This window comes from Atractosteus spatula, chromosome 6 (genome assembly GCF_055471065.1).
Source record: "Atractosteus spatula isolate fAtrSpa1 chromosome 6, fAtrSpa1.hap1, whole genome shotgun sequence".
Lineage (NCBI taxonomy): Eukaryota > Metazoa > Chordata > Actinopteri > Semionotiformes > Lepisosteidae > Atractosteus > Atractosteus spatula.
The window spans coordinates 7,414,899-7,441,739 of NC_142711.1; the positions used below are offsets into that span (position 1 = coordinate 7,414,899).

Below are 26,841 nucleotides of genomic sequence, written 5' to 3' on the forward strand. Positions count from 1 at the left end.
AAAGCGCCTTGCGTTTGCGCCTATTTACACGGCTGGGTGTTTTACTGGAACAGCTCAGGTGAAGCTCTTGGGTCAAGGGTACAAGAGCAGTGTCTCACCCACGGCCTTCCAGTTATGAGTGCAGAACCCTCACCACTGCTCCCCACTGCTGTCTGGGAGGTGTTCTTATACCAACATGAAGTAGCAAGAAGAAGCTAAAATAATCTGCAAGTGACTTGTTTCTCAGGCCACCGGGAGGTTACAGGGAAGACTAAAGGGGAGACTACATACTGAGAAGGGAATCTGGGACATTAGTTGTTTGAGTGCTGCTGCTGTTCTGTGGCCACAGAATCTGTTATGTGTGCCTGACTAGGACTAAAGCTAAAACCGTTTAGTTTAGCAAGTGGTGTTAGCTGCCAGCCACCTCCCACGATCTTGTCCTCAGATGCTGAAATGTTTATGATCTTAGCTTGATGGCAATGGCATTTTGCTGGCCCACACAAGTGCAGAAAGATTTCATTTGGTAGTTGTTCGCATTGCACATTTTGGCTTTGATCAGTGCAATAACAGGGCATTGACCACTTCCCATAAATCTGTATTGTCAGTCTGATCATTTAAACATTTTTATGGCATGTGGTGTCCGCTTCTACGGAGAAGGAAGATTCTGTAATGCTGAGGTAGTGAAATAGGCACGAGTAAAGAAAATGAGATCAGAGATGCCCTAAAAGAGGGTTTCTTTTGATCTTAGCTTAAGTGCAAATCAGTTGAGATCTCCCGTGTTCCTGAGAGTTCATTTGCCTGGCAGAAGGTGCCGCAAAACAGTGTTCAGTGTATTGCCTATGTCTCTTTAACTTTAGCTTCCAGCCCAGTAATCTCGCCTTTACTGGAGAGCAGTGTTTTGAAGTTGAAGCAATACCAATAAAAACTGATTTTGCATTCATCTTTCAAAGTGAGGTATTAGGCAGTGTTTTTGTGTGTGTTTCTTTTGTAAGTCTCAGTTGCTTCTAAAATTTCCACATTGTTCCCTGCTCAAGCTGTCTTTATAAATGAGGTTCTGTTCTTTGGCTTATTTAATGCAGTTCTCCCTATAAATCAATACCTGTGGTTAAATGCAAATAAACCACAGAGGATATTTTATTTACTTTCAACAGTAAGCGGCCTGTTTCTTCTTCTTTATTTATTACTCTGTAACAGAAGCCACTTGCATTTCCATTTTTTTTTTGCTTTGTTCCTCCTGAGTTGGTTCCACTGCTGTGTATCATACAGTTAGCTCATCTCACCTTTTTGTAAGGAAACTGTGTTCAAGTGAGTGTTGAAGCTTAATGAAAAACAGCCAATAAAGATTCCAAACAAAGAATATGGGAAAGTGTGCAGTGCGGCCTCCAGAGTGCCCTTACCTGACCTGTCTGTCCTGACACGTCTTCTGGAACCCCTTGGGACAGGTGTTGAAGAGGGTTCAGACAATGTCAGCTAGTGGGGAAGCCAGTGGATTCGTAAGGATTCATTCTGATTAAACTTAGGACAACGTATGATTGGTTAAACAGCATCACATTACCATGCTGGAATGTGGTATTAACCAGGGCTAGTAAGCAAATTTAGCCTAATCACCCTTATAAATCACTGCACACCACAACATTCCTGATTTCGTTAGCAGGAGACATCTTAGATTACAAGTGACCTTCTTTCAGTTATTTCCTTCAATTATTTATCATCCTTCAAGTGACAAGCCATGTTAATAATGATTACGGCTAATTAAACTTTTTTCAGGACAGGCATCAGATAATGTTGTTGTGGCCAAACCAGAGGATTTCCTGTTTTTGATTTTCAGCCCTTACTCTCTCAGATATTAAAAATAGGTACTTTGTGGTTCATAGTCTTTATTTTCACTGGGTGAACTTCATGCAGAGCAGTGTTGGCCATCTCAGGAGACAAGAAGATGTCTTAAAAGCAGTGACTTTCTTGGGGGTCTTGCTGAAATATTGGTTGCATCCAACAGTAAAAATATAAACATCCTTCAGTACGATTTGTCTGCATCTACATGATCAGCATAAACTGAAAGAATCAGCTTATTCACCCTTCATTTCATGCTATACGATCAATAACCATATTAACTACTGTGCCATTATAAAAACAGTCATTTTCCAAGTTTCTTTGCATTTGCAGATGTAAAATAAAATAAATTGCTTTGCCTTCGAAACAAGTGAAGTATGCTTTTGTCAGTCTTGGATGTGTACCAGGCATATCTTTTTAAACTGAGGGGGGAGTAATTTTCAATTGCGCATTTCAAATAAAGATGTGTAGTTTTGGTGGTTCCTGCTTTCAAGCTGGTCATGCAACTTGACAGCCGCTTCCAGTATGTGTGCCAGCGTGTCAGCAGGACCATGCACCCTGCCTTTGTTTCTCCTGAAGAGGCTGATGTGATTTTCCTTTTGCCTGCTCTAGGTCAAAGTGGGCAGTGAGATAGCCACAGGAACAGGTCCCAATAAAAAGGTGTCCAAGAGGAATGCTGCAGAAGCCATGCTGCTCCAGCTAGGATACAAGGCCTCCACCCCAGCACAGAGTCAGCCAGAGAAGGTGGGCCACCCTGCTGCATGTTAGTCTCTCATGGTACTTGTTTAATCACTTTCTATTCTTATTTTTTTCTTTATAGACCTTCTTAATGCTCTTAGTGCAGTAGTTGCTTATTATTATCTTTATTAGACTCAGATTTACTTCCCATCTTCTTGAAAAGACATTACCCATGTGTGGTCCTGCCTGCAATCAAAGACCGAGACCTTGCCTTTGATTCTGAGATCAAATGCTATTCCTCTGCTTGTAAACAGAACCAGAATCGTCCTGTACAGACTGTATCGTAATGAGTCCAGGCCTTGAAGTGCAACCAGAGGATGCTTTTTCCTGTGTTTATTATTGCTGTGGTACACAGGGCGAGACGATTCGGGAGCTAGTGTCCTTGGTCCTGGAGGGCCATCTCTAGTCAGTCTTACAGGGCACCTGTTTTTATGACTGGCAACGCCTGTAGACTTTGATGAATGAAGGAATTAATCCATTCATTTAAGACATGTCCTGGTCCTTGAGGGAAGAAGATTTTATGGTGAACAGTCTCGAAGTTTCTTAATTTAACAAATGGCCTCTTTAATTGATCACAGTGGAATTATTACACATCTTCAGAAAATTTTAATTTCACTGGAACTTTGCAGGACGAGGGTTAGAGACCCCAGTACTAACTGGACTGGGGCCTCAGGACCAGGGTGAGAGACCCCTGTACTAACTGGACTGGGGCTCTCCAGGACCAGGGTGAGAGACCCCTGTACTAACTGGACTGGGGCTCTCCAGGACCAGGGTGAGAGACCCCTGTACTAATAGTGCTTTTTTTCCTTCAAACATAGCATTGCGCGTTTCTGCCAAAGACCAAAGGCTTGAGACTTGAGACGTGCAGGAGTGGTTTCCTCCGTGGTGTCCTTCCATTAACACCATTCTCGTTCAGTGTTTTTCTGATAGTGGACACATGAACGGAGACTTTGGCAAGTTCAAGAGATTCCTGCAGGTCCTTTGCTGTTACCCTAAGGCTCTTTTTCACCTCCTTCAACATTGCACGCTGCGCTCTTGCCGTGATCTTTGCAGGACGCCCACTCCTAGGGAGAGTGGCAACAGTACTGAATTTCCTTACTGTGACTGATGGACACCCAAGCCTTTAGAAATGCTTTTGTAGCCTTTCCAGCTTTATGCATCTCTACAATTCTTCTTCTAAGGTCCTCTGATATTTCTTTTGATCGGGACATGGTTCACATGAACAGCTCTTTCTTGAGAATAGCAGATTCTGTCGGTAACCAACCTATGTGTGCTTTTTTTATAGGGCAGGGCACCTCCAACCCACACCCCCAATCTCATCTCATTGATTGGAACACACACCTCCAATTAGCTTTTGGAGAAGTCATTAGCCTAGAGGTTCACATACTTTTTCCAACCTAGACTGTGAATGTTTAAGCAATGTGTTCAGTACTGACAAGAAGAAGTACAATTGTTTGCAATTGTTTGTGGGTTATCAGTTTAAACAGATTGTGTTTGTCTAATATTGTGACTTAGTTGAAGATCAGACCACATTTTATGAGTAATTAATGCAGAAATCCAGGTAATTCCAAAGGGTTCACAAACGTTTTCATGCAACTGTATTTGATTGTGTTCCATTGAGTTTTTCCACCTTAGCAGCAAACCTGCGTGATTCACTTCCAAGTTGTGGGATGAGAGAGCGACCTGTTTGGGTGTGAATGGGAAAGAAAGAGGCCTTACACATGATCTAAGCCTTTTATAATGTTCCGTTTCTGATGCGGACATACTTTACATTTTACAGACCATGGAAAACAAAAGTTGGAATGGACAAAAGGCAGCTTTTCCCGAAGCAACAAGTAACAGTAAGAGCTTTTCTTTTCTCAATTTTTGTCAGGGGACCCTTGCAAGATCTGCTCTACCCTGGCAGTTTGTTGGGCTGTTGAATAGAAGCTTGACTGACGGCTCCACTGTTCACATGTTTGTGTGGGGAGCCTGCGAATTTCCCCTCCCATTCACAGAAGCTTTGCGTGATGCATACTGGAAGTTAAGCCCTCTTCGTGAGCATTGTGGGACCAAGGAATTACAGATCCTTTGCTTTTCTGGGCATGGTTTTGTGTCACTCAGGATTATGGCGCACCGCTTCAGTTAGGGGGATCAGCAGTCCTGAGTTTCCTGTGGAGCTGGATGTGGCAGGAGGCCGAATTGTAAAATAACTGCAGCACCAAGGAGATACTGTACCAAGGAAGCAAAGTTCCCTTGTTAGGTGGTGTATTTATATTGCACAAATAAAGGACTTTATTGTGTTTGTGTTTCTCTATAATATTAGACATACAAACCATCAGTGCGCCTTCAGTTGTCATGCAAGTTTGAGTCATTCTGTGTGGCAGATAGCACTATTGCCTTACATTTCCTGAGTCCAGTGGCTGAGGGTCGTCTGTGTGGTTCCCATGTTCTCCCTGTATTTGTGTGAGTTTTCACTAGACCCTCTACTTTCCTCCTACTTGCCAAAGGCATGCTGGTTAACCTAGGTGGTATCTGGCTTGCGAAGGACTATGTAGACAGGCATGGACAGGAAGGTGTCTTCAGCCTTGCACTTCTGGAATGGGTCAAGGTTGACACAAGGTTAATTATTCTTATATACACACCTGTCCGATTTGTCGTCGCCCTTGTGTGCATTTTTTCACATCTCGGCTCACAGCTGTGAACCCTTCAACCGCACAAGGGGGCAGATCAAAGAAGTGGAAGTGGAGTCCTTCCACCCCTAGGTGGTGCATCCCTCAGCAAGAGCACCACACGCCTGTAGGGAACCTTGGAGCCAAGAAGGGGGTGCTGTGTCGGTTGGGAGGCCGACTAACCCCACCCTACCTCAGCAGGGCTCAGCCAAACAGTGCGCCACTGAACCAAGCATCTGTGATAAAGGTGGCGTTGTCTTAGTTTTCATAACACCCAGTTCAGAATGTACACTTCATTTTTATTAGAGTATGGGGAAAAGTCATTAATGAACATAATTATTGTTATTAGACAAATATTGCTTGGCTGCAGGTAAATACAATTAATGATTAGGTGTTTTAAGAATTATATGCCTGTGTTTTTATAATGGCACAATACTTCTTAATTCATACAGTAAGAAACTGTTTTTTTGACAGTTTCTGACACGTTCTTTGGTGCAGACTTCTTTCCAAAACAGATTACAGTTACTAATGAAGTAAATCACAATTGTTTTTTTCGGCTGTTTTATAAGTTTTATAAGCAGAACTCTTATGAAAGCAAGCCCTGTAATGAGATACCCGAGCACAAGGTAATTTGGAGCTCTCCCAGGAGGTGTTTTAAGTTTAACCTAATGAGTAGACACCTCATCTCTTTTGACATTAATTATTCTGCTGTTGGGTTCCGTGACTCGCAGGCAAAGTGACTAATCTAAACTCGCAGTGCATCTCACTCAGTGTAGTCTAGGTATCAATATAGAAATGAAGAAGCACCAGTAATGAAGAACATGACCTTTACTGAAAAACATGGCTCTTACATCCCCCTTTTTTTGCTTCCTTCCTGTCCCCTCTAAAGAATATCGGTATTCCCAACAGCATCCTGTAGTTCGTTCTAAAGAAAATCACATAGGAAGTGAACACAACACTCACTCCTCTAGTCTGAGAGCAAATGTTGTTCATCTGATTTCTAAACATTTAATTTGACCAAATCTAGGTAACAGATTGTTTATGTATCTTGTCCTGTCCTTATGAAGTGATAAATAGAACAGCAGTTGACATGGACTGTAGTGGAGACATTTCCTTTATTGCTTGAACCCACTAGAAACCAAGCCTAAGTTCTATCCTAAAGCGAGACCCAAGTTCTGCAAGTACTGTAGGTTTTGTGAGCTGTTGGGATCAGAGGACAGAAACCGACTCCTGGTTCACTGGGCTCTTTTGCGTGTTGCAGTATCGTGGCAGTATTATGCACAAGGCCTTGAACTAAAATAGCTCTCCGGTGCTTTAAAAACCCTATTAACTGTGTTCTGAGGATGTGTTTCAATGATTTCTCTCAGTTAGTCTTACCATTACTGTGTAAAAGCAGACAAGCTGAGCTCCTTGGTTTTACTAATTGGATTCATAATGCATGTTCTCCTACTGCTGTCTTGGCTTTTCTGAACCTGCTTGTGTTCAGTCTCTTAATGTCTCTCTGTACTTCCTGCCACTCTCTCTGCTCATCCTCAAGAAGACGCTCTGCGCCCCTTCGCCATTCTCCTACTTCCTGTTCACTCAGCAGCCTCGCTCCTTGGGAATGTCAAACGACTGACTCCCAGAAGTTGTCACCGGATGAAGACTCTCCTGTTTGGACAACGCCTGTGATCGCTCGGTTTTGATTACTCCTTCAGTAGCTCCTGCACTGTATTGCTCTAGAAGAGTTTTAATCTTAACTGGGTATTGTAACTAACTCCTTGCGTCTATTCACTGGAAGCATGCAGTGCATACCAGCAGGGTATCTACATTACCGCTCTCTGTTCACAGTTCCTATATGTGCTTCCTGTCATGTTGATACTTGCTGCTTCGTTTCATTTGATTTCACTTGTTTTGTGCCTTTGTGCCCACGTTCATGGTAATTTTATTTATTTTTCTTCCAGTAGTTGGGGTCATATCTGTTGGTTCTTTACCTGCACTTCATGTAAACCTTTGTTTTATGTTGTAAGTCACTCCGGATAAGGGTGTCTGCTAAGCAGAAAAAAAACAACAAAACTAAGCACTGTGAACTGGATGGGACAAGGTTGCTAGAAAGACGAGATGCATTGAACCTCTGTGGTCATGGGCTCACTCACTACGTGTTCCAAGTCAAGGGAGGAAAAAATGTAGCTTGATAGAGATACCAGCCTTTTAAATCAGACGTACAGACTCACAATGGTTTCACTAATAGAATTTAGTAACACTAGATGTTTTACAAGTAATTAGTACACATTGCCATAATAGGCTATCGAATGAGCTGATATGTTAGAGGCTGGGAATATATTATGTTCGGGAAAGGCGATGTATTTTATAATTGAGTTTTAGCCCAAGCTGAAACTTAACCCAGCTTCTTGGGAACATGCAGAAGAGATTAGCGTTCTGTCTCTGAAAAGTATTGACTCCTCTCTGCCACTTCAGTGTGTTGTATCGGTATTGTGTCAGCTTTTTGGCAGGAAATTATTTTTTCTGACACCTTTTCTAAAGTAATATTTTATGGTCTTGGTTTCCAGTTATAATCTTTATAGTTCTGTGTTTTAAATCAAGAACAAGGCCTTAATTTGGACCTTATCCAGTACAATGTTCCAAGAGGAAACCCATTATTTTGGGCGGGTCTATAAAAACATTGAAAGAAAAAAAGCTGAGGAAAGCATGTTTTTTTGTTTATTCTGTCTTCCACTACCAACATGAGATTGTTGCCAGACATGTGTCTCATTTCCAATTAATCTAATGTAGGGTCTTTTTTCACTTGTGAACTTAAAGTGTAATGTGTGTGTCGACACACAGACACAAACACACACACACATACGAGTATGTCTTTGGACTGTCGGAAGAAACTGCAGCACCCAGAGGAAACCTACACAAACACAGGGAGAACATACAAACTCCACACAGACAGCACCCCAGGTCTGGAATTGAACCCAGGGCCCCAGCGCTGCAAGGCAGCAATGCTAGCCACTTCCACCCTTTCCAAACATGTACAACAAATGTTATTATTTTTATTAGTATTATTGTTGGTATTGTTTTATTATAAGAGAGGCTGGGACAGGAGATCACATCCTGGGCTGTAGCTCTGTTGAGTTTCCTTCCTCAGTAGGATTGAAAGCTGTTCTGATTCTGGCAGGAGTGGAATATTTTTGGAAAGGATATTTGTATAATCCTGGTGTATTTGTAGCTGTGCAGCAGAAAGTGCATCTTTGTCTCTGCTTTTCCCTGTTAGCAGTGGGTGTATGGACTGGTCTGTCTCTGTCGATCAGTTTCTATGTCTAGGCTGTTGTCAGGCAGTCTGTCCTCTCTGGGCAGCCAGGTTTGCTTGTATAACCCAGTTTTATTCCCAGGCTGTGGTCACCGAGCCTGTTTCTCTTCACGGTCTCTCACCCTGGTGATACTCAGCCAGTTTGTATTGTCTCTTTAGGGACCAGTAGTATTCCAGTTTGTGTTGTTTGTACATGTCTGTCCCAGTGGGTTGAGGTAGTGTTGTTTGGCTTGTGCTGTGTTTTGGGTGCCGTCAATGCTGTTGGACAGCTGTACTTTCTCTTTTTTCATAAGTATGAGCCAGCTTCTCATGGATCTGTCTGAGGTTTAAGTTTATTTCCTTTTTTCCAACAGGCAAACTCAAGAGACTGAAAGAAGCAAAGGTCAAATACAAACTGATAATATTTACAGTACTCCCTGAGTCATTCCTTTTTTAACTGGTACTATGAATTCTATTGTTCCCCGTCAGGTAGGAACAATAACCATTAGTAATGGGTTTTCCCAGTGTTTAAAACTAAAAAGAGTGCCCATTCCCATGACTTCATCCTACACGGAGGAAGGAAGAAAGGCACTACAGCACTGGTCATTTTTTAGAATTCAGAAATGTCGGCTATTTTCCATGAGGCTCTTACAGCTAGGTCACCCTTACGTTTAGGTTTTGGGCTTTACTGACCTTCAGTACCTCTAATAGAGAAGAAATTGGACTTACTGTACTCCTTTATGGAAAGTATCCTCTGTCTTTCGTGTATTGGTTGAACTCATGTGTTTTTTTTCCTCTCATCTATGAGTATCCTGAGCATGTTTCTGAGGGGCCAGTAGCATCAGAGACCATTGAAAAAATTGAAAGAGGAGACAAGGGCTGGTGATAACACTTTTACTTAAACTGAATGAGAGTGGGTGAAGCAAAGGAGAGGTTTGCATCTTATTTTTGGAGATTTTAAGATTAAAACTTTGTCTGGATGGCAGACATGAAGATTTACAGTTTGTCTTCCTGGGGTTTGTCAATTGCTGAACTATTGTGAATAAAAATCCTTTGGAAGTATCCATTTAATAATTGTACACTATATGGCTGACGGCAGAAGTCTTTGTATCAGAGGGAATTAAGCTCCTGCTGCTTCACTGGCTAATAGTTTTTAGATGGAGGTTTCTGTAATTTTCAGATTCAGCTTTGAGGTCGGGTAAGGTGGAGGCTGTGGCGGCTAATGTTTGTATTCATTTCTTTCTTGCCTTGTTTATCTTTCATACAGTGAAATTGAATTTTTAGAAAAGCCACCAATTAGAGCTCAGGCTGTAAAGCCTGCTTTGTTGATGTAAATCAAAAGGCAAGGCCCAACTACAGCTGTAAAAGCACTTGAACAGCCTTTGGGACTCTGACCTGTCAGAGAATAGCCCTTTCTGATTTTACATACACTGGGTTTCAACATATTATTCTCAAGGCATAGCACTGATTGATTGAGTCCTCATAAAATGTAGGAAACGATATTGCTCTTCGTCCAGGTCTGTCAGGCACATGTTAATGGTGAAACCTGGAGCCTGTTTTGAAGTTTAAGCTTTCGCCAGGCAGATGTGGACCGCTCGGACTAAGTCAGCCCAGAAGCAAAGCCGAAGGCCGGGTTGAGAAGAGGCGTTGTGTGTGTCTGTAAATTGCTTCGTTCGGTAACAGTGACAGCCCCCTCTGTCGTTCTCCTTCTGTCCTCAGCTCAGAAGGGAATTCTCCACCTCTCCCCTGACGTTTACCAGGAGATGGAAGCGAGCAGGAACAAGGTTGGTCCTGGTGCTGTGGCGAACTATCTGACTCCCAAAGACATGGGCCAGGGCTCCAGTTCGTTCTTCACCGGCAGCACCAGCAACACTGTGGCCATTGCCAGGGAGCTTTTGCTCAATGGAACTTCCCCCACAGCAGAAGCCATCGGCCTGAAAGGAAAAGCACCTGCTTCGCCCTGCGCCTCTGTGCAGCCTTCCCAGCAGCTGGAGTACTTGGCTAGGATTCAAGGCTTTCAGGTACGGAAAAAAAAACGGAGCTGTTTTGCAGAACTCCCAGCCTTGCCATGGCTGAGCCTGTTAGGGTTTCAGACTGCGGCATTTATCATTCTCCTGTTTGCTCAGGTCTTCCCTATTTTAGTTAGTGGCTGGAGGATTATCATTTTTTTTCCCTGCTTCATGTATTGTTTTCTCAATAAAGTCTATATCCAAAAAAACCATAAGAGGAATCCCCTAGGTTTTTGCATACTGTTTATCACTGTGGATCATATTGATAGAAATATTATTAGGATTCTTATCTACATGTACAGTCAAAACGTAATATTTTGGGGGCTTTTTTTCATCGGCCAAAAAACGCTTGTTTTTGCAACAGTGATGTTGGTTGATGTGTATTTCATTTGTTTCGGTTAAAGCATTGATTGGCGGCAAAATGACATCCCAAATGAGGGAGATAATTGCAGGAAAAAGAACTGAGACATGGCTTCTCTCCTCCCAAGAGTCCCTTCGAGTCAAGTTGAGTGCAAATTAAGTTAATGACTGAAATATGCTTTACAGTCCATAGAGGAAGCCTTTAAACTTCTGTCCATGAGAGACAAGGGAAGTGACATCTTGGTATTCTGAGCTTTCTGTTCTAGTGCTGGAGGCTATTGTTATAGTCTTGAAAGAGAGAACAGACTGAATGGATGATCGGTGTAAAGGATATAAGTTAAGTTAAGAACCTGAGAGCAGCTGCTGAAAGACTGAGACAGCATGGAGAGCTCTGGTACAAGTGTGGCGTAGTGGTTAGAGCTGTGGACTTGCAAGTGGAAGGTTAGGGGTTCAAATCCCAGGCGAGATACTGTTTTCATGCCCTTGAGCAATATATTTCACCTGAATAGCTCTAGAAGAATACCAAGTCATATAAATGGGTGCAAATTTGTGTCGCTTTAGATTACTGGATCAGCCCAATTAACTTTAGGACTATGTCAGAAAAGTAGTTTGATCGTTAAGTACTGTACCATGTAGATGTGTAATATTGACAAGTTTATCCCATAAAAGTTTTAAAATACTGATACATCCCTGTTCCATATACCCTTGGTCCGTTGTGAGGATCCCTGGGGAGGCGAAAGATCTTGAGGGCAGTGTTGCAGCTGTTAGTTTTGCAATGGCAGCATGAGGGGTCTGATTTCGTTTTAAACCTGAACTGACATTAAGAGATGTTTGAGACTTCCCAATGATGAGTCTTCCCTATGCAGTATGTTGGGGGGACAATAGTAAATACAGGGAAATTAAGGCCTGGAAAATATTTAATCACTTCATTATTTAAAATAAAAAATCCTATAAATATTTCATATATTTCTAGCCACATTATTAACCAGTGTGCAAAAATATTGTTCGTCTCTTACTAAAATCCAGGGCATCTCTGTGTTTCTGCATTACTATACATTTACAGGAGCTGATAGTAACATAGGACAGTGAGAGTTCTAGGTATATCTGACTGCTCTCCCTTCAATCATGTTTTTAACTCCCTTGTCTCGCCTGTTAAAAGGAGGTGCCTGTTACGCACCTGTAAATTGGAAGTAAGGGTTTTCAAGCACTTTCAACCTGCTGAGAATTCTTTTGGAGATCTTGTTCTTGCTTTTGATTTTTCCTGTGCTCTGAGACCTGATGAAGCAATGCAGAAACATAAACATGGGGCTTTAGTTGAGACAGCTGCTGTAAAACATAACATTGCTTGACAGTGTGCAAGACTTCACACTGGATAACAAAAAGCTAACCATCCAGACAACTAACAGTTTTTTTAGTAGTATTTTTGGTATCATGACATATTGCTCAATAGCTTTTTTTTTGTTTAAGATACACAAGTATCCGCACACCTAATTCAAGTATGATGTGATATTTCTTTTTTGTGCACTATATTTACGACAATGAAGGTTCAAATTAATTTCCCTAAAACCTTATTTAGTATTGTTTTAAATAAAAATGACACCAATTAGTATTATTAGGTGTCAGGATTAGTGGTTGGTGTTAGAAAGTGACACACTCTGTAACGTGATTTGCTGACCCTGCTAAAATTTTCAACGCAAGACAGACTTGCATAGAGCTCAGGTGACACTCCACTATCTCTAATGAGCTGCACTGTCACTTTTAACATCGATAAGCGTAACCGTTTCTGCCATTTCCACAGAAACAGCTCTGATGACTTTCTAGCTGTCGAGTGTCGTTTCCCCCAGTACCATCCTAGGGATGTTGGCTGATTTTCCGCCTTGTTCTAAAGGAAGAAGGTCAGCTTGGACTGGCAGGAATTGAAGTTACCCATCCTGTGTATGCGTCGAAGTGCATTAAAATAACATTAACTGAGTTACGTTTGCCATGAACGACCTGAAATGGGTATTGCAACACTTGGCTCAGTTCCTATGATTGTCAAATTAGCTTCTTTGATTTTGTTGTTTTTAAACCTTTAAATTAAACCAAAAACCTGCCTTTGTGTACATTTAGAGGTTACTCCTTAATTCCCGTTGAAACAGCCCTTCTGTTTAACTCTCAGATAACATCTGTTGCTTGAGTTTAAATGTGTCAGTTGCCTTCACCCATTGTGACCTTGAGGTCGGATAGCCCTTATTACAGATGTGACTAGATAACTAAGCAATTTGAAATGGGAAAATAATCTAATCAACTCCTAACTGCTTTGCAACCCATTGGAGGCTTTAATGGGGCGGAGCAGTGGCTCTGTGGCTCAGGATCTGAGCCTGTGTCTGGAAGGTTGCCAGTTCAAATCCCGCGGCCGGCAGAGGAATCCTACTCCGTTGGGCCCCTGAGCAAGGCCCTTAACCCCAGCTGCTCCAAGGGCGCCGTATAAATGGCTGACCCTGTGCTCTGACCCCAAGCTTCTCTCCCTGTCTGTGTGTCTCACAGAGACCAAGCTGGGGTATGCGAAAAGACAAATTCCTAATGCAAGAAATTGTATATGACTAATAAAGTGATCTTATCTTATCTTAATTGGTTCAGAGGGACTAGAAGAATTTGTGAGAAATATTTAGCTTGATGTAGAGGGTATTATTATTACTACTGCATTGTTAAATGAGCTTGTTTTGCTGCAACAAGAGGGATGAGGTACTTGTGTACTTGCGAGTGAAATGTGATGTCGCATGATGTTGTGTGAAAATTCTACTTGAACTTCCCCACAAAAACAATAAATACAAATACTGCCATTGTGATTTTGAATCTGTGAACTGTTGGCAAGATCTCCTATGTTGTCTCTCTCATTCCACTCTGCGAAATTGAATGTAAATCTTATTTTAAGTCAAGATAGACCTTTAAAAGGCAAGAAATATACAAGGGATCGGCAAACCATGAAGGACCTTTTCTTCTGTGTTCATAATACAGAAATGCCGCAGCTCCACAAAAGCAATTCCAGTTCAGGCTACATTCGGATCAGTTAAAGGTTGAAGGAGAATGGGGAAATAATTATAAAATCCGTCTCAGGATTTCCCAGGGCCACATCTGTGAGTGCGATTTACGTTAAATCACAATGTAATTTCATAAACATGAAAGTGAACATTAATAGAATCACCACAGCCTCGTGGAAGAACCCGGTTCATCCCCCGATACTTTAACCATATCTTGGCCACAGTAAATTGTTGAACTTGCACTTTGTCAGTTCAGCAGTATCAGTGCTCACTGGGGAAGGGCATGGTTGGTTAAGTGGACTGTACGGGATAGTTCAATTTCCAGTTGGTTTGGTGTTTTGTGAGCTAAAGGACCGGGGTATAATGTTTTGCTAGAGGACGCACGTTTCCAGCAGGCATCACTTCACATCGCAGCAGCCTTGGGGAAATGAGCTCTGGCTCCAAGCTCACGGGTGTGAGTGTTTGCAATTAATTTGACTGTGCGGAGCTGGCGTGCCTCCGTACGTGAGGGGGAGCGGTGCCGAGATCCGCGAGACGGGTGGAGTAATGCGCACCACATGCGCGCTCGCGTGAGGGCGTAGTGATGTCTGTGCTTAGCAGCCGGGCCGACGGAGAGGCTGTGTTTTCTGACTGCGGGCCCCCCCAATCACACTCACTCACACACACACACACTCACTCACACACTCACACACACACACACTCACTCACACTCACACTCACACTCACACACTCACTCACACACACACACTCACTCACACACACACACACACTCACTCACACACACACTCACTCACACACACACTCACACACACTCACTCACTCACACACACACTCACACACACTCACTCACACTCACACTCACTCACTCACTCACACACACACTCACACACACTCACACTCACTCACTCACACACTCACTCACTCACTCACTCACACACTCACTCACTCACACACACACTCACTCACACACACACACACTCACTCACACCCTCACTCACACCCTCACACACACACTCACTCACACACACACTCACACACTCACACACACACTCACACACACACTCACACACACACACTGGGGCCGGCTGGGGCCTCGCGGTGCAGTCCTCATGGAGCCGCTGTTGAGGCTGTGGGGTGGCGGCAGAGCCCCCTGCCAGGCTTAGATGACTGGAGTGAGGTGGAGCAGAGAAGGCAATCTCTGTGGGAACCCTCATCCCTGCGTCAGGTGCCGGCCGGGGGGTCTTTCTAAAAAGCTCTTTGTGCTGCCGCCCCGGGCAAGCTGCACGCTTACCTGCTCGAGAGCTGGATTCTCATCCCTCCCGCCCTGTCCCTGTCCCTGTCCCTGTCCCTGTACCTGTCCCTGTCCCCCTGTCCCTGTACCTGTCCCTGTCCCCCTGTCCCTGTACCTGCCCCTGCCCCCCTCTCCCTGTACCTGCCCCTGCCCCCCTGTCCCTGTACCTGTCCCTGCCCCCCTGTCCCTGCCCCCCTCTCCCTGTACCTGCCCCCCTCTCCCTGTGCCTGCCCCTGCCCCCCTGTCCCTGTACCTGTCCCTGCCCCCCTGTCCCTGCCCCCCTGTCCCTGTACCTGTCCCTGCCCCCCTGTCCCTGCCCCCCTCTCCCTGTACCTGCCCCTGCCCCCCTGTCCCTGCCCCTGTCCCTGCCTCCCTATCCCTGCCCCTGTCCCTGCCTCCTGGTCTCTGACGTTGGGATGCTTCGGTAGATCTGAGGCTCCGGAATGAATGCACGACTGTGTAGGATTTGCGGAGTGAGGTTGCGGTGTTCCTCCGTTGCTGCGGCTCCCTGTTTGAAACGCCCTGCTCTTCCCAGTGTGGAGGGTTCCAGCCTGCCGAGGTCGCGTCTGTTTAACTGAGCTCCAGCACCATTTCCCGAGATCCTCATAATTTATGAAGAAGAAACTAACAATTTACATTTGACCTTTTTTGGCTGAACAGACTCGGCGATACAGAACAGGGAGGGTGGTGATTTTGCAGAAAGGGAAGACTGTTGCTGGGATTTTCATTTTCGTGCAAATAATTCACTTTAACTGCGTTTATACTAAGTGTACTTTTAGGATATTTTGTCTCGGAGTTTAGTCTGTAATATTGGTGTGATACAGTAGTTTTCTTTTCAAGATTTTAACCTGAGTGTGCTGCACAGAATTCTTCCCCTTTCTCTGTGGTATATACCTCCATAGAATTGCAGCTTTTATTTGCAGTTTTATGTTTTAGACTCATGCCAGGTGAAATTGGATATACTAACTAACCGTCCACATGCCAGTAATTCTTTGAAAGATAATTTATATCCCCTGCAATAGACAAATAGTTAATCTATTAACCTGTGGGAACTGGAAAGATACTGTATATATATATATCAGAATAAAAGATTCTTTGTGTGCAGACATTTCAGAGAGTGGCCCTAAAACCTGTTGTTGAGCAACAGGTCCCCGCTAGTCGAATTCTACAGAATGCCTTCTTATTAATTTATATAGATTGTATTTTTTTCAAAGCAACGCATTTTAGCTGGGCATTTTAGGTGCAACCGCAGTGTCGCACCTGGACTCCTGCCTTCTAGTTACAAGTTAATAGACCTAAACACTACTCCACCTCACAACATCTCATTCATGCTTTTTGAATTGAGCTCTGTAACGCCATAGTGTAATGTAATGGAAAAACCATTGACAGATGATTCTAATATACAGTGCCTCACAAACACATTCTTGTTGTGTCCTGTTTTTTGAAATTCCAAGATGCATGCACATTTTTTAAAACTTAATGTTTTATTCAAAACATTAAATGTAAACAGAACATGGCAGCAAAAAGTAAAGAGAATCACTTGAAAAATGTTTATGTAAATATTTTTTTACCTGTGAAGTCAATATTTGGTGGAAGCACCTGTGGCCACTTGTCTTTTTGGCTTAGTCTGTACCCACCTTGCAGTCCCTTTTTAAGCAGTTTTATGCTCATTCTTATTGGCAGATTTGCTCAAGCTCTCTTATTGCTGCTTGAGTATCGACAGCAGATTTCCACAGATTCTTAGTAGACTTCAAGCCAGGTCTTCGACTAGGCTTCTCAAACGTGTTCATTAATCTTTTTCTTTAACCATTGCAGTGTGGCTCTGGATCACTGTCCTGCCGAAAGGGGAATTTATGCTGCAGTTTTCCTCCTGAAGCAGGTTGTCCTCTAAGATTTACCAGTACTCCATTCCGTCTGTGTTCCCATGAATCTTCACAAGCTTCTCGATCTCTGCTGACGAGAAGCAGAACTAGAACATAATGCTCCGGGGATTGAGTGCCATCACTGCCCAAAAAGAAGATGCTCTTCTTTGGGGCTCTACTTTTAACAGCACTAACCAGCACAAACGAATGAGACTGTTTTGGTTCTCCTGCAATGTTGCAGGAGGGTTGAGTGATCTCACTCCCTCCAAAAAAGAATCCGTTGTATCTCAGAAACAGAAGCAGCACAACCGACTGTGGTAGAAGTCATGATTGGTGCTGTTTGTTAGGGGGGCTACTTAATCTAGGAGGTGTCTGGGTGCTTCCCAAATCTGAACCATCACCTTCACCATCCTCTGATATTACGGTTCTTTGAATTTGTTTTTCTATCCTTTTCCTCATTGGGGCCTTTATACAATCTCTGGAGTCTTGAAAGCTTCTCGGTCTTCACGGATGTTGCTTGAAATTCATTACATGACCGCGGAACCATTCTGAGTCGCTGTCGCACACAGAGGCTGCTCAACTTGTGCGGCTCATTATGGTAATTTTGTACAGCTAAAGTAACCTGAATACTTAAGTAACCTGACCTTTACATTTTAATGTCATGTTATCAGTTTTACTTCTTTATGTTTTTATTTGAGTGTGTGGAGTTGTATATATAACAAATATTAATAACCTATGTCATGATTGTAAAAGATCTGTAAAAGAAAAGTAGAGAAATTAAGAACAAAACCAGAAGGCTTTCTTTTTTGAGATCATTACCTTTCAGTCTTTTATTCCTGGTACGGTTTCAGATTTAACCTCAACTAATAATTCAATTGAAAGATTTTGTATAGCCTACAGATGTCAAAGATAAAGAAAAAAATATTTAATGGTGAACAAGCCTTTATATAGATTCACAAATACCGAATTTAAAAATGTCACCTGTAATTACTCAATCTTCTGCATTGGATTGTTAATCAAGAACATTTTGCCCTTTTCGATGTTAACACTTGTTGATCCTTCACTTGGGTGTCACGTTTCTCTGTGAATGGAATCTTCAGTAAATGCCCCCCTTTCAGTTAACACAAACCACAGCCCCTGCCTTTGTGTATGGGCAAATATTTCTATTTAAACATTTAATAATTATTTAATTTCAATTCCTGTTTGTTGAACTTCCATCTTACATCACTGAGAATAATTTTTACTTTAAAAAAGTAGTGAAACAGATTGAAGGTAGTACAATCCGAATTCACAGGTGAATTTCAATTTAATTTAAGAGTTTGCCTCAGAGCTATCATGTTGGGCGTTTGATCATTAACAAGTATTGCAGATGTTTCAACCAAAAGGGTGATCTGAGTTGCGTTTTCAAAAATAAAACTTTCAAACTCTTCAGAAAGGCAGTTTAAAGCATGACGTAAATCAGTCAGATCCCCACCTGCTTGTACATGGCTCGGCACACATAGTTATGATGGATTTGGATATCAAAATGGCAGTAAGCTGCTTCTGTCTACAGTCTGCTTCACCATTAAAGCCTTTTTAGCAGTTTTGTTGTTGATTATTGTAGGTGAATACAATTTAAATATTATAAAGGGTATTCCCGTGTAAACCAAGATAGATGTTTGACTCCTACCATATTCTGATTTTACGTGTATAAATTATTTCAAACTGCCCCTGTTAAGAAATAGTCTAGGTTTTAAATTGAATTTTTGCAAGCATCATCCATTATAGATGTCTGATTTTCAAAACTTTTGTTCTTTGGTAATAAATGAATGTATTGGAATTGATCAAAAAGTGTCATAAATGGCACACTGGTGTTTTTGAAACACATAAGAAAATTAACTTGGTCATTTTTTGTAGATATTAGCCTGGTGACAATGCAGTTCAAAAACGGAAAATAGTATTTCTACATTTTTATTACCCTTGATGTACTAGATTATTAGATGTACTGTACTGATAAAATACTGTGACACTGATTACTGTAAGCACTATCATTTATATGAGTCTTTAATGCCCTCTGCTGGTCGTTAATCAATTGATACATTAGCCTTTCAAAAAACTGAAGACATTTGTCCTACTGTAAGCCATATTTGAAAAATGATCTATTTACACACTTATAATAATAATAATTACTTACACTTATATAGCGCTTTTCTGGACACTCCACTCAAAGCTCTTTACAGGTAATGGGGACTCCCCTCCACCACCACCAATGTGCAGCCCCACTTGGATGATGCGACAGCAGCCATAGTGCGCCAGAACGCTCACCACACAACAGCTATTAGTGGGGAGGAGAGCAGAGTAATGAAGCTAATTCATAGATAGGGATTATTAGGATGCCATGATTGGTAACTTAGATCTTAGATCACTTAGATCTGAACAATTTCTTATAGGTTCAGAGATATTTTAGCTGCCATCTGCTGTAATTTAGTACTATCTCAGTTATATGCCTGTGAAGTACAGTAGTTTAGTTTTGTACGGGCTCAGTTAGTGTCCTTGGCTATAAGCAGATGCATGTTTCTCACTAAAAATCATTCAGGTCATTGCTGTTTTGAGGCTGAAGTCAATTTTGTTGAAAGTACTGATAAATCAGGCGTAATTGTTACTGAAGACATAAATTACATTAAATGTGACTGAATTTGTGTTACATTTGGGGTCTCGACATTTGCAAGGGTTCAGTGCAGAGAACCATCGCAAATAGCCAAATTTGCATAAAACCAAGTCCATCCCTATACCGGTGCATAATTTAAGACAGTATATAATATGTGTGGTTAAAAGACATAAGTCTTTTTTGATCATTAAAGTACTAATACAGTTTACATTACGTTAATTACAATAGCATTGAATTACTAAAACAGTAATCACAAACTTATAATATTTTGCTAAGGAAAGCAACTTGAATCCTTCCTTTGTGTCCATTGGATGTCTGCACCTTCTGTCTCTGCCTTCCCAGCTATTTCCATACTCTGTGACTACCGCGTCCCACTTTAGTCAAAAGGGCAATAATATTCTATGTGAGCCTGTGAAGTCATCTCCAGCCTGTCATTCCCCTCTCTGCAGACAGAACCAGGAGCATTCAAACAATACAAAAAAGACCACAATGAGGATCTAGGTAGTGGGTACTTCGCCTAGAGGCAGGGAGAGTCTTGCGATCCTAGTGTGTTGTGCAGCTAATTTGTAAGGTGCACTTATCAGCATTCAGCTTGGATTCATCCTGATCTGCATTTCTTCTGTGCAAGACCCTGTCGGGATGATTGAATCGCCAATGATGGAATTTGCCAACATAAATATGCAGATGTTGAGTAGTAGTAGTAGATCTGTGGGTTTCAGCCTTGTTCTTCAACTTTATAAACCTGTGTGAATACAACAAACCCATTAGCTTATAAGACACAACACAAATACTGAAATAACATAAACTGTTTATCCCGTTGCTTCCATTAAACATAGAAGATATCTAATTAATTTACATCTGTTGAGGGCAGTCACCACACAGCTGTTCTCAAAAATCATGCAAAGGTTTTAGCGCTTTTACAGCTGTTAATGTAATAATCCTGGATCTGAAATAGTCGATGTGGACAAACAGTAAAATTGTGTCTGCCAAACTGGAGAACCTGGAACAAATGTCTGACAAGATGATACTGAGGAGCAATAGATTCAGCCTACCCGCTGATCTGTTCAGTACACACTCCTGCAAGAAATGTCAGATCTTTGATCCTATATGCTGTCTTAGTTTTCTCAAGTCAACATCGATCACTTTTTGGCATAATTCCAAACCACTGTGGTGGAAAATGTAAGGGCACTCTCAAAAACTAACCCATAAAACTAGATCATCATAACCTGATTCGTCAGTGTTTTTCAGCTGTTTATGGAAAAACATTTGTTGTTGGACTGTCTCCATGCTAGCTTTTACATTTTCACCTCACTTGAGTTTGCTAGAAGTCATTATGCAAAAAAAAAACTTTAAGAAATCGACAGGCCGGGCTCTGTCACCTTGTGACCACGTTTCACTGATATCATCCTTTCCCTGTTGTCACCAATGACTTCTTTGTTTTTCTCACTTTGAGCTCCAGGTTCTTATCTAGTCACCAATTTGAATTCACCAGTCCACCAATCTCTGCACGATACTCTAGATTCATCTGTGTTCTTGGTCAATCATTTTCTCAATTTATTTGTGCTTCAGACTAGTAATTCCCTGATAATAGTGAAATAGTCTTCTGGCTGTAACTTTGACCATTCAATGGCAGTGAAGAACCATCATCTTGAAACTATACCACCTGCTACAGATTTTCTAACAAATACCAATTGCTTGGGACTGCAGTGTTTCTGATTCTGTTTGAACCCACTCTGTCAATGGCATCGTGTGCAACACTAGGCTTGTGAGGTGGTAAATTGTTGTGCAGAACCAGAACCTGCAATGTGGACTTCCTCCATAATGCGTCTCAGTTTGCAATATTGTTGCATTGCTGGGCGAAAAAAACAGTAGCACTTGTTATGGATCCCTAAAGTCTGTTGATTGTTTCTTGGTCTTAGCGACCAGTGGCAAATGCACGACTCATTGCCTCCTCACCAGTAATCAAAAGAAGTACACCTGAATAGTGTTGTGCTGAGCTGGGATACCCGTCTGACATAAGCCCTTGACTCACAAAATGTTTCTTGAATGACCCCAAACTCCTTTGCAAGTTCCGCAACCTTGATTCAACAGTCAGACATATGTTTGCTCTTTCCAGTTTTTTTTTTTCTGGAGCAGTTGCTACTGAGGATCATGCAAACTGGGGGTAGTCATCGTTCAGTTCTCTTGCTTTGTTAAATTCCTTGGCCTATTCCATCACTGTGGAATAATGAGGGGGCTACTCCCACCACCACGACAACCGTTCATTCATTTGTGGATGTGCAATGCAGTTCATCCTTTACTTGCACAAATGTGATGACCTAATGTTGCCCAGGCCTTGATAGGTTCATTATTCACTTTTTCTGGAAATAACAGAAGTGCATTAGTCATCCACAGATGGTGATACGAAAATTCTAAGTATATACGCAGCTTTCACTGTTCCTTATGCATAACCTCATTAACTAACACCTTGTGCAGAGTTCACACTGGAACAGTTTTTTTTATCCATTTGTTATCTACAAGTTGTTCTTTGAGTCAGATGATTCTGGTATAGATGTATCTGATGGACACCCAGCCATTATTTCGCTCACATTCTCAATCAAATCACGGATGCCTTTCTTAGATGTGGAAAAGCTAATAAAAATAAGTAACAAAAACCTTTTTTTTAAAGTTGAATGATATTTTAAGTTTAATTATGTAAAAACTACCACACCCTGGAATTCTCCTGGCAGCCTCTCCACCTTAGCAAATGCCCTGGATAGAAACTAGAAACTAGCTCTCTCCTCACTGGGAATTCGCATGAATAGAAACTAATACCCCCTAGAAAAATTCTTCCCTTAGGGATTTTTTCTGGATAGAGACACTCTCCCAGTGAGTTTGTCGGGATAGAATTTACCCTATAGGATTCTAGAGGGGAGAAGAATCTTCTGGACTTATCCCGCCTTTCCACAAAGGGAGTTCTCCTAGACAGAAACTACACCCAGGGGATTTTCCTAAATATAAGCTACTCCCCCGTCTTTCAGATGAGACGTTAAACCGAGGTCCTGACTCTCAGTGGTCATTCAAGATCCTCGGCATTTCTCGATAAAAGTAGGGAGTTATCCTGGTGTCCGGGCCAAATTTCCCCCCTCAGCCTTAACCGTGGCCTCCAAATTGTCCCCATGTATGATTGGCTTGCACTGGCCCTGCGATGGACTGGCGTCCTGTCTAGGGTGTACCCTGCCTTGCGCTCGTTGCTTGCCAGGTAGGCTCCGGCTTCCCACAACACCGTATGGTATAAAGCTGTTTGGCAAATGACGTGACATGACATAAGCTACTCCCCCATGTGGGGAATTCTCACAGATAGAAACTAGCCCCCCTACTAGGGAAGTTTCCATAGTAGATACTAGTCACCCCCAGGGAGTTCTCTTGGATAGAAACTAGCACCCTGTAAGTGTAATCTCTCCAGGAGAATGGGTGTCTGGATAAACCATGGGATGCCCAAAGGAACTGTACTGTAAAAATCCTAAAAAATAAATAAAAGGGTTGTATCGGGAAAAATCCAGCTGTCAGTCAGTCAAGAGAGCCGGGGACTCCGGTGAAATAGTTTTAGCATCTGTTGGTGTGTTCTGTTTGCTGAAATGATATCCACCGTTCCTGGGGCCAAACTCAATCTGCAGCCTGCAGGCAGGGAGCCTGCGTGTGTAGGAGGCTCTAGGCTATACTGGTTTACCTCTGTTTAATTGATGTTTTAATCTGCAAACCTCTGGTCATATCCATGCATTAATGAAATATTATTCATAGTGGTAGAAGCGTAAGAGTAGGATTAGAAGTTGTAGCAGTGGTAGTAGATGTAATAAACTATAATTGCTTGCATTTGTATAATACTTTTCATCCCAAAGGATCCAAAAGCTCTTCACATGTAGGAGGGAACTGACGTCATCCGCCATTGATTTGCAAACCCAGGTGCCAGCAACAGCCCTGTTAGTCACACTTGCAGTCCAGTTGGAATGAAATCCACAGACACAGGCATACTCCGGGAGCAGGGCTGGGATAATACTCGGAAATGCTGTCTTAGAGGTCTCCCCTCCCAGCACTAACCAGCCCCAACCAGCCCCAGCTTTCCTTAGCTTGTGTAATCTGCCAAGACTGTGGGAGCAGTGATGGCTGGAGTCATGGACAGAGAAAGTCTGAAAGGGCAGACAGTCAGAGAGAGGCAGTCTCTTTTTATGAGCATGTAAAACAGTAATGAGACAGCAAAAAAGCCATTTTCAGCACTGCACATTAGAACTGATGTACATTTGCTTGCTGTTTTAAAAAGATTTGTCAACTTGGAAACATTAATAACAACTGAGTGTTGGACAAAATATTTACATCATTCTAAATACTGTATATATTACAGTACTGTTCACGTTAGTTGAACAGCACCGAAAGGAACGTCATTTAATCACTGTAGGTATATCCCTGCTGAAAACATCGCATTATTAACATGATACATTAAATACAGGTGGGCAGCTGCGTCAGCATGCATAGGCTGCAAAGGAACAAGTAATAGGTTTATTCCATGCTGAAAAAAAGAAGAAAGAAAACACAACATTTCGGCCTCCACAACCAGAACATTGTGTTTTCTTTCTTCTTTTTTCAGCATGGAATAAAACCATTACTTGTTCCTTTACATTAAATACATATATCAGGCTATCAGACTTTTGCCTGTTTATTTGCCTGCTTTCCGCCTCATCAGGCTGTGTCCTCCTCAGAAGACTTCACAGGTTTTCTGCTGGGCCTTTGAGGTCCTTTTTTCCCCCATTTTTTATGGTGGGCTGCCCAAATGCAAAGGCCCCTTCCTTTGGCTGAATGCTGTTTACAGTGCTACTTAACAGACAGAAAAAAAGTCTTTACCCACCGCTGAGTGTTAGACAGAGCGATTAATGAACCTGAGGCGTAGCAATCAAGCATATGTTTTCTTGACACAATGATTGTGCCATACATCATGTAAAAATCTATGGGCCTTTATCCTTCCTTAATGAGCTAGCAAGCAGTCCTTTCACTTTCTGGGTGATTTCCATGCTCTCCTTGTAGCCTGATGGCAGGAGGGTGTCACAGGAGCCGTCTGATAAACAGGCAGTAGGTCTGCCACCAGCTGAGATTAGTAAAATACGATGTTTTGTAATCCCACGCAGATCAAGGAACTCCAACTTTGCAGGAAATAGCTGAAAGTGACATTTGCTGGGTATTAATGCTTTTCTGAGACAGGGTTTTGGTAGATGGTGGCTCTGGAATATTTGTGTGGGGATAGCTAATTCTCTGGACGTAGTGGTGTAATAGGTTTTAACATGGATCTGTTAGTTTAAACTTGTGAAGTTTCCTTTTAGTACTTCTTAGGCATTTGTCGTGGATTTAAATATTGACCTTCCTTGTTAAACACAATGAAAGTTTGATAAAGAAAAGTATTCAGCATTGCCTGAAATTTCCTGTTTGCAAACAAAAGTTAGAAACAGCTAAAAACAATTACACACAACAAGTTAGAATCGACAGGGGGGGGTCAATCCAGATAAATATAATCCAGGGTTTCCTGAGCTTCTGAATATAATGGTGTGATAATATTCCTTTATTAGTTTACATTTGGCATTTAAAAGGTGAGGTTCTTTAATGCCTCTCTCCTCTGAGTTTTTTACAGCATGCTATTAGCAGTGTCTAAGGTAAAGTCAGCGTTGTATATACACTGCCTGCGCTGGAAGACTGTATAATTAGCAGATACAGTATCTTCACAGTAATCATCCCACAAGACCACAGAGAAATCCCATGAAGTCAGGAATTAGGCCCAGACAGTTTGAAGTTATTAATTTACTTGGTAGTTACTCAAAGCAGCTTCCGTTTCTACTAATTTGAACAGCTGGGTATTTTACAGGAATAATTCAGGCAGAATACCTTGCTCAAAGTGCAGTAGAGCAGCACTGTCTCACCTGGGATCTGAACCCACGACCTTCCAGTTATGAGTCCAGAACGCTGCCCACTGCCAGTGTTAGGACTGCGCAGGTTCTGCCTTCCCTCAAATTAAAACACAGATAACGGATATATCTGACAGCATTTAATTGCTTCTCCAAAACATATTAGAAATGTATTTGACTCTTCTCTTTATTTAACTTCTTTTTTTTAACACTAAATGACCTTTTAATGGCCTTGTCAGGACTTTTATGTTATGTGTCTCTTATGTTATAAAAGACCCCCCCCCCCCCTCAAAAAAAACGTGCTTTGTGAATATGCCTAGTCACCCTAGGGTTGCATGCGCATTATTTAGGACTGTGGCTGTTGACAGGGTTAGTGGGCCAGGGCTCTCCCAGGCTGCGGTATTGTGTGGTGCTGGTCTGCCCAACCCTTTTTGACCCGTTTCTCATCAGTCTGGCTCAGCCAAAACCCTCCCCTCCACCCCTCCACTCCTCCACCCCTCTCGCTGCTGGGTTAAAATGTGCACATAACTCACCCACCCTTGATTCTCTCACTCCTCTTTCTGGAAAGCTTCAGTCACAGATAATATCCTCCTCGATGAGTTGTCAGGTGAAAACGGGCACTTGAAACTGATTTTCGCTGCTGGGTCTTCGGCAGCAGCCTCCGCGTAGATCGGACGGCGGGTAACGTCGTCGGTGTCATCGAAACGCTCGCTTCGATCCACAAGCAGGCTTTCTGATTGATGGAGCCCGCCCTGGCTGGCAAAGTGATAGGCAGTTAACCATTAAGTCTCCGGAATGAAGCAATGAAAGGCCCATACCAGCCATACTTCCGTGAGATTTTCTTTTCCAGCTCTTTGTGCATTTGTTGACTGACACCAGGGTGCCAATGCCGTGCCTTCTAATACAATGCCGGTGCTGTTTGCCAATTAGTATATTAGACTTGCCCATATTTTTCTTGTGCAGGTGCAGTATAATGATGGGCCAAATGGCAAAGAGTGCATGACCTACCTAACTCTTTCACCTGTGCAGATGACTTTCCATGGCAGTGGGAGCTCCATTGAAGCTAGCCATGACCAGGTACCGTTCCCGCTACTCCGATCCACTGGGGGGCTGTTCACTGTGGGGTGGCTAACAGATGGAGGGAGACAGCAGGTCACCAGGCTCCTCTGGCATCTGTCCTGTGACCACATGCTTATGTGGAGAGTCCATGCAGACAGGGGTAAAATGAGCTGCAGACAGCAAACAGGCCATGCCTTGGG

The 26,841-nt window shown here is 42.5% G+C and overlaps 1 protein-coding gene across 5 annotated transcripts in view; it reads left to right on the forward strand.

The window, feature by feature from the left end:
- stau2 (staufen double-stranded RNA binding protein 2) overlaps positions 1 to 26,841 on the forward strand; it is a 117,852-nt gene that overhangs the window by 45,791 nt on the left and 45,220 nt on the right. For 3 of the 5 annotated variants that reach the window (XM_088919249.1, XM_088919248.1, XM_088919251.1), the window contains exons 10-13: positions 2,422 to 2,553; positions 4,328 to 4,388; positions 10,189 to 10,490; positions 26,546 to 26,659. In XM_088919249.1, the coding sequence (XP_088775375.1) occupies positions 2,422 to 2,553; positions 4,328 to 4,388; positions 10,189 to 10,490; positions 26,546 to 26,659 (609 nt within the window). The remainder of the gene's footprint in view (positions 1 to 2,421; positions 2,554 to 4,327; positions 4,389 to 10,188; positions 10,491 to 26,545; positions 26,660 to 26,841) is intronic. The other 2 variants (XM_088919252.1, XM_088919250.1) reach the window with 1 other exon arrangement.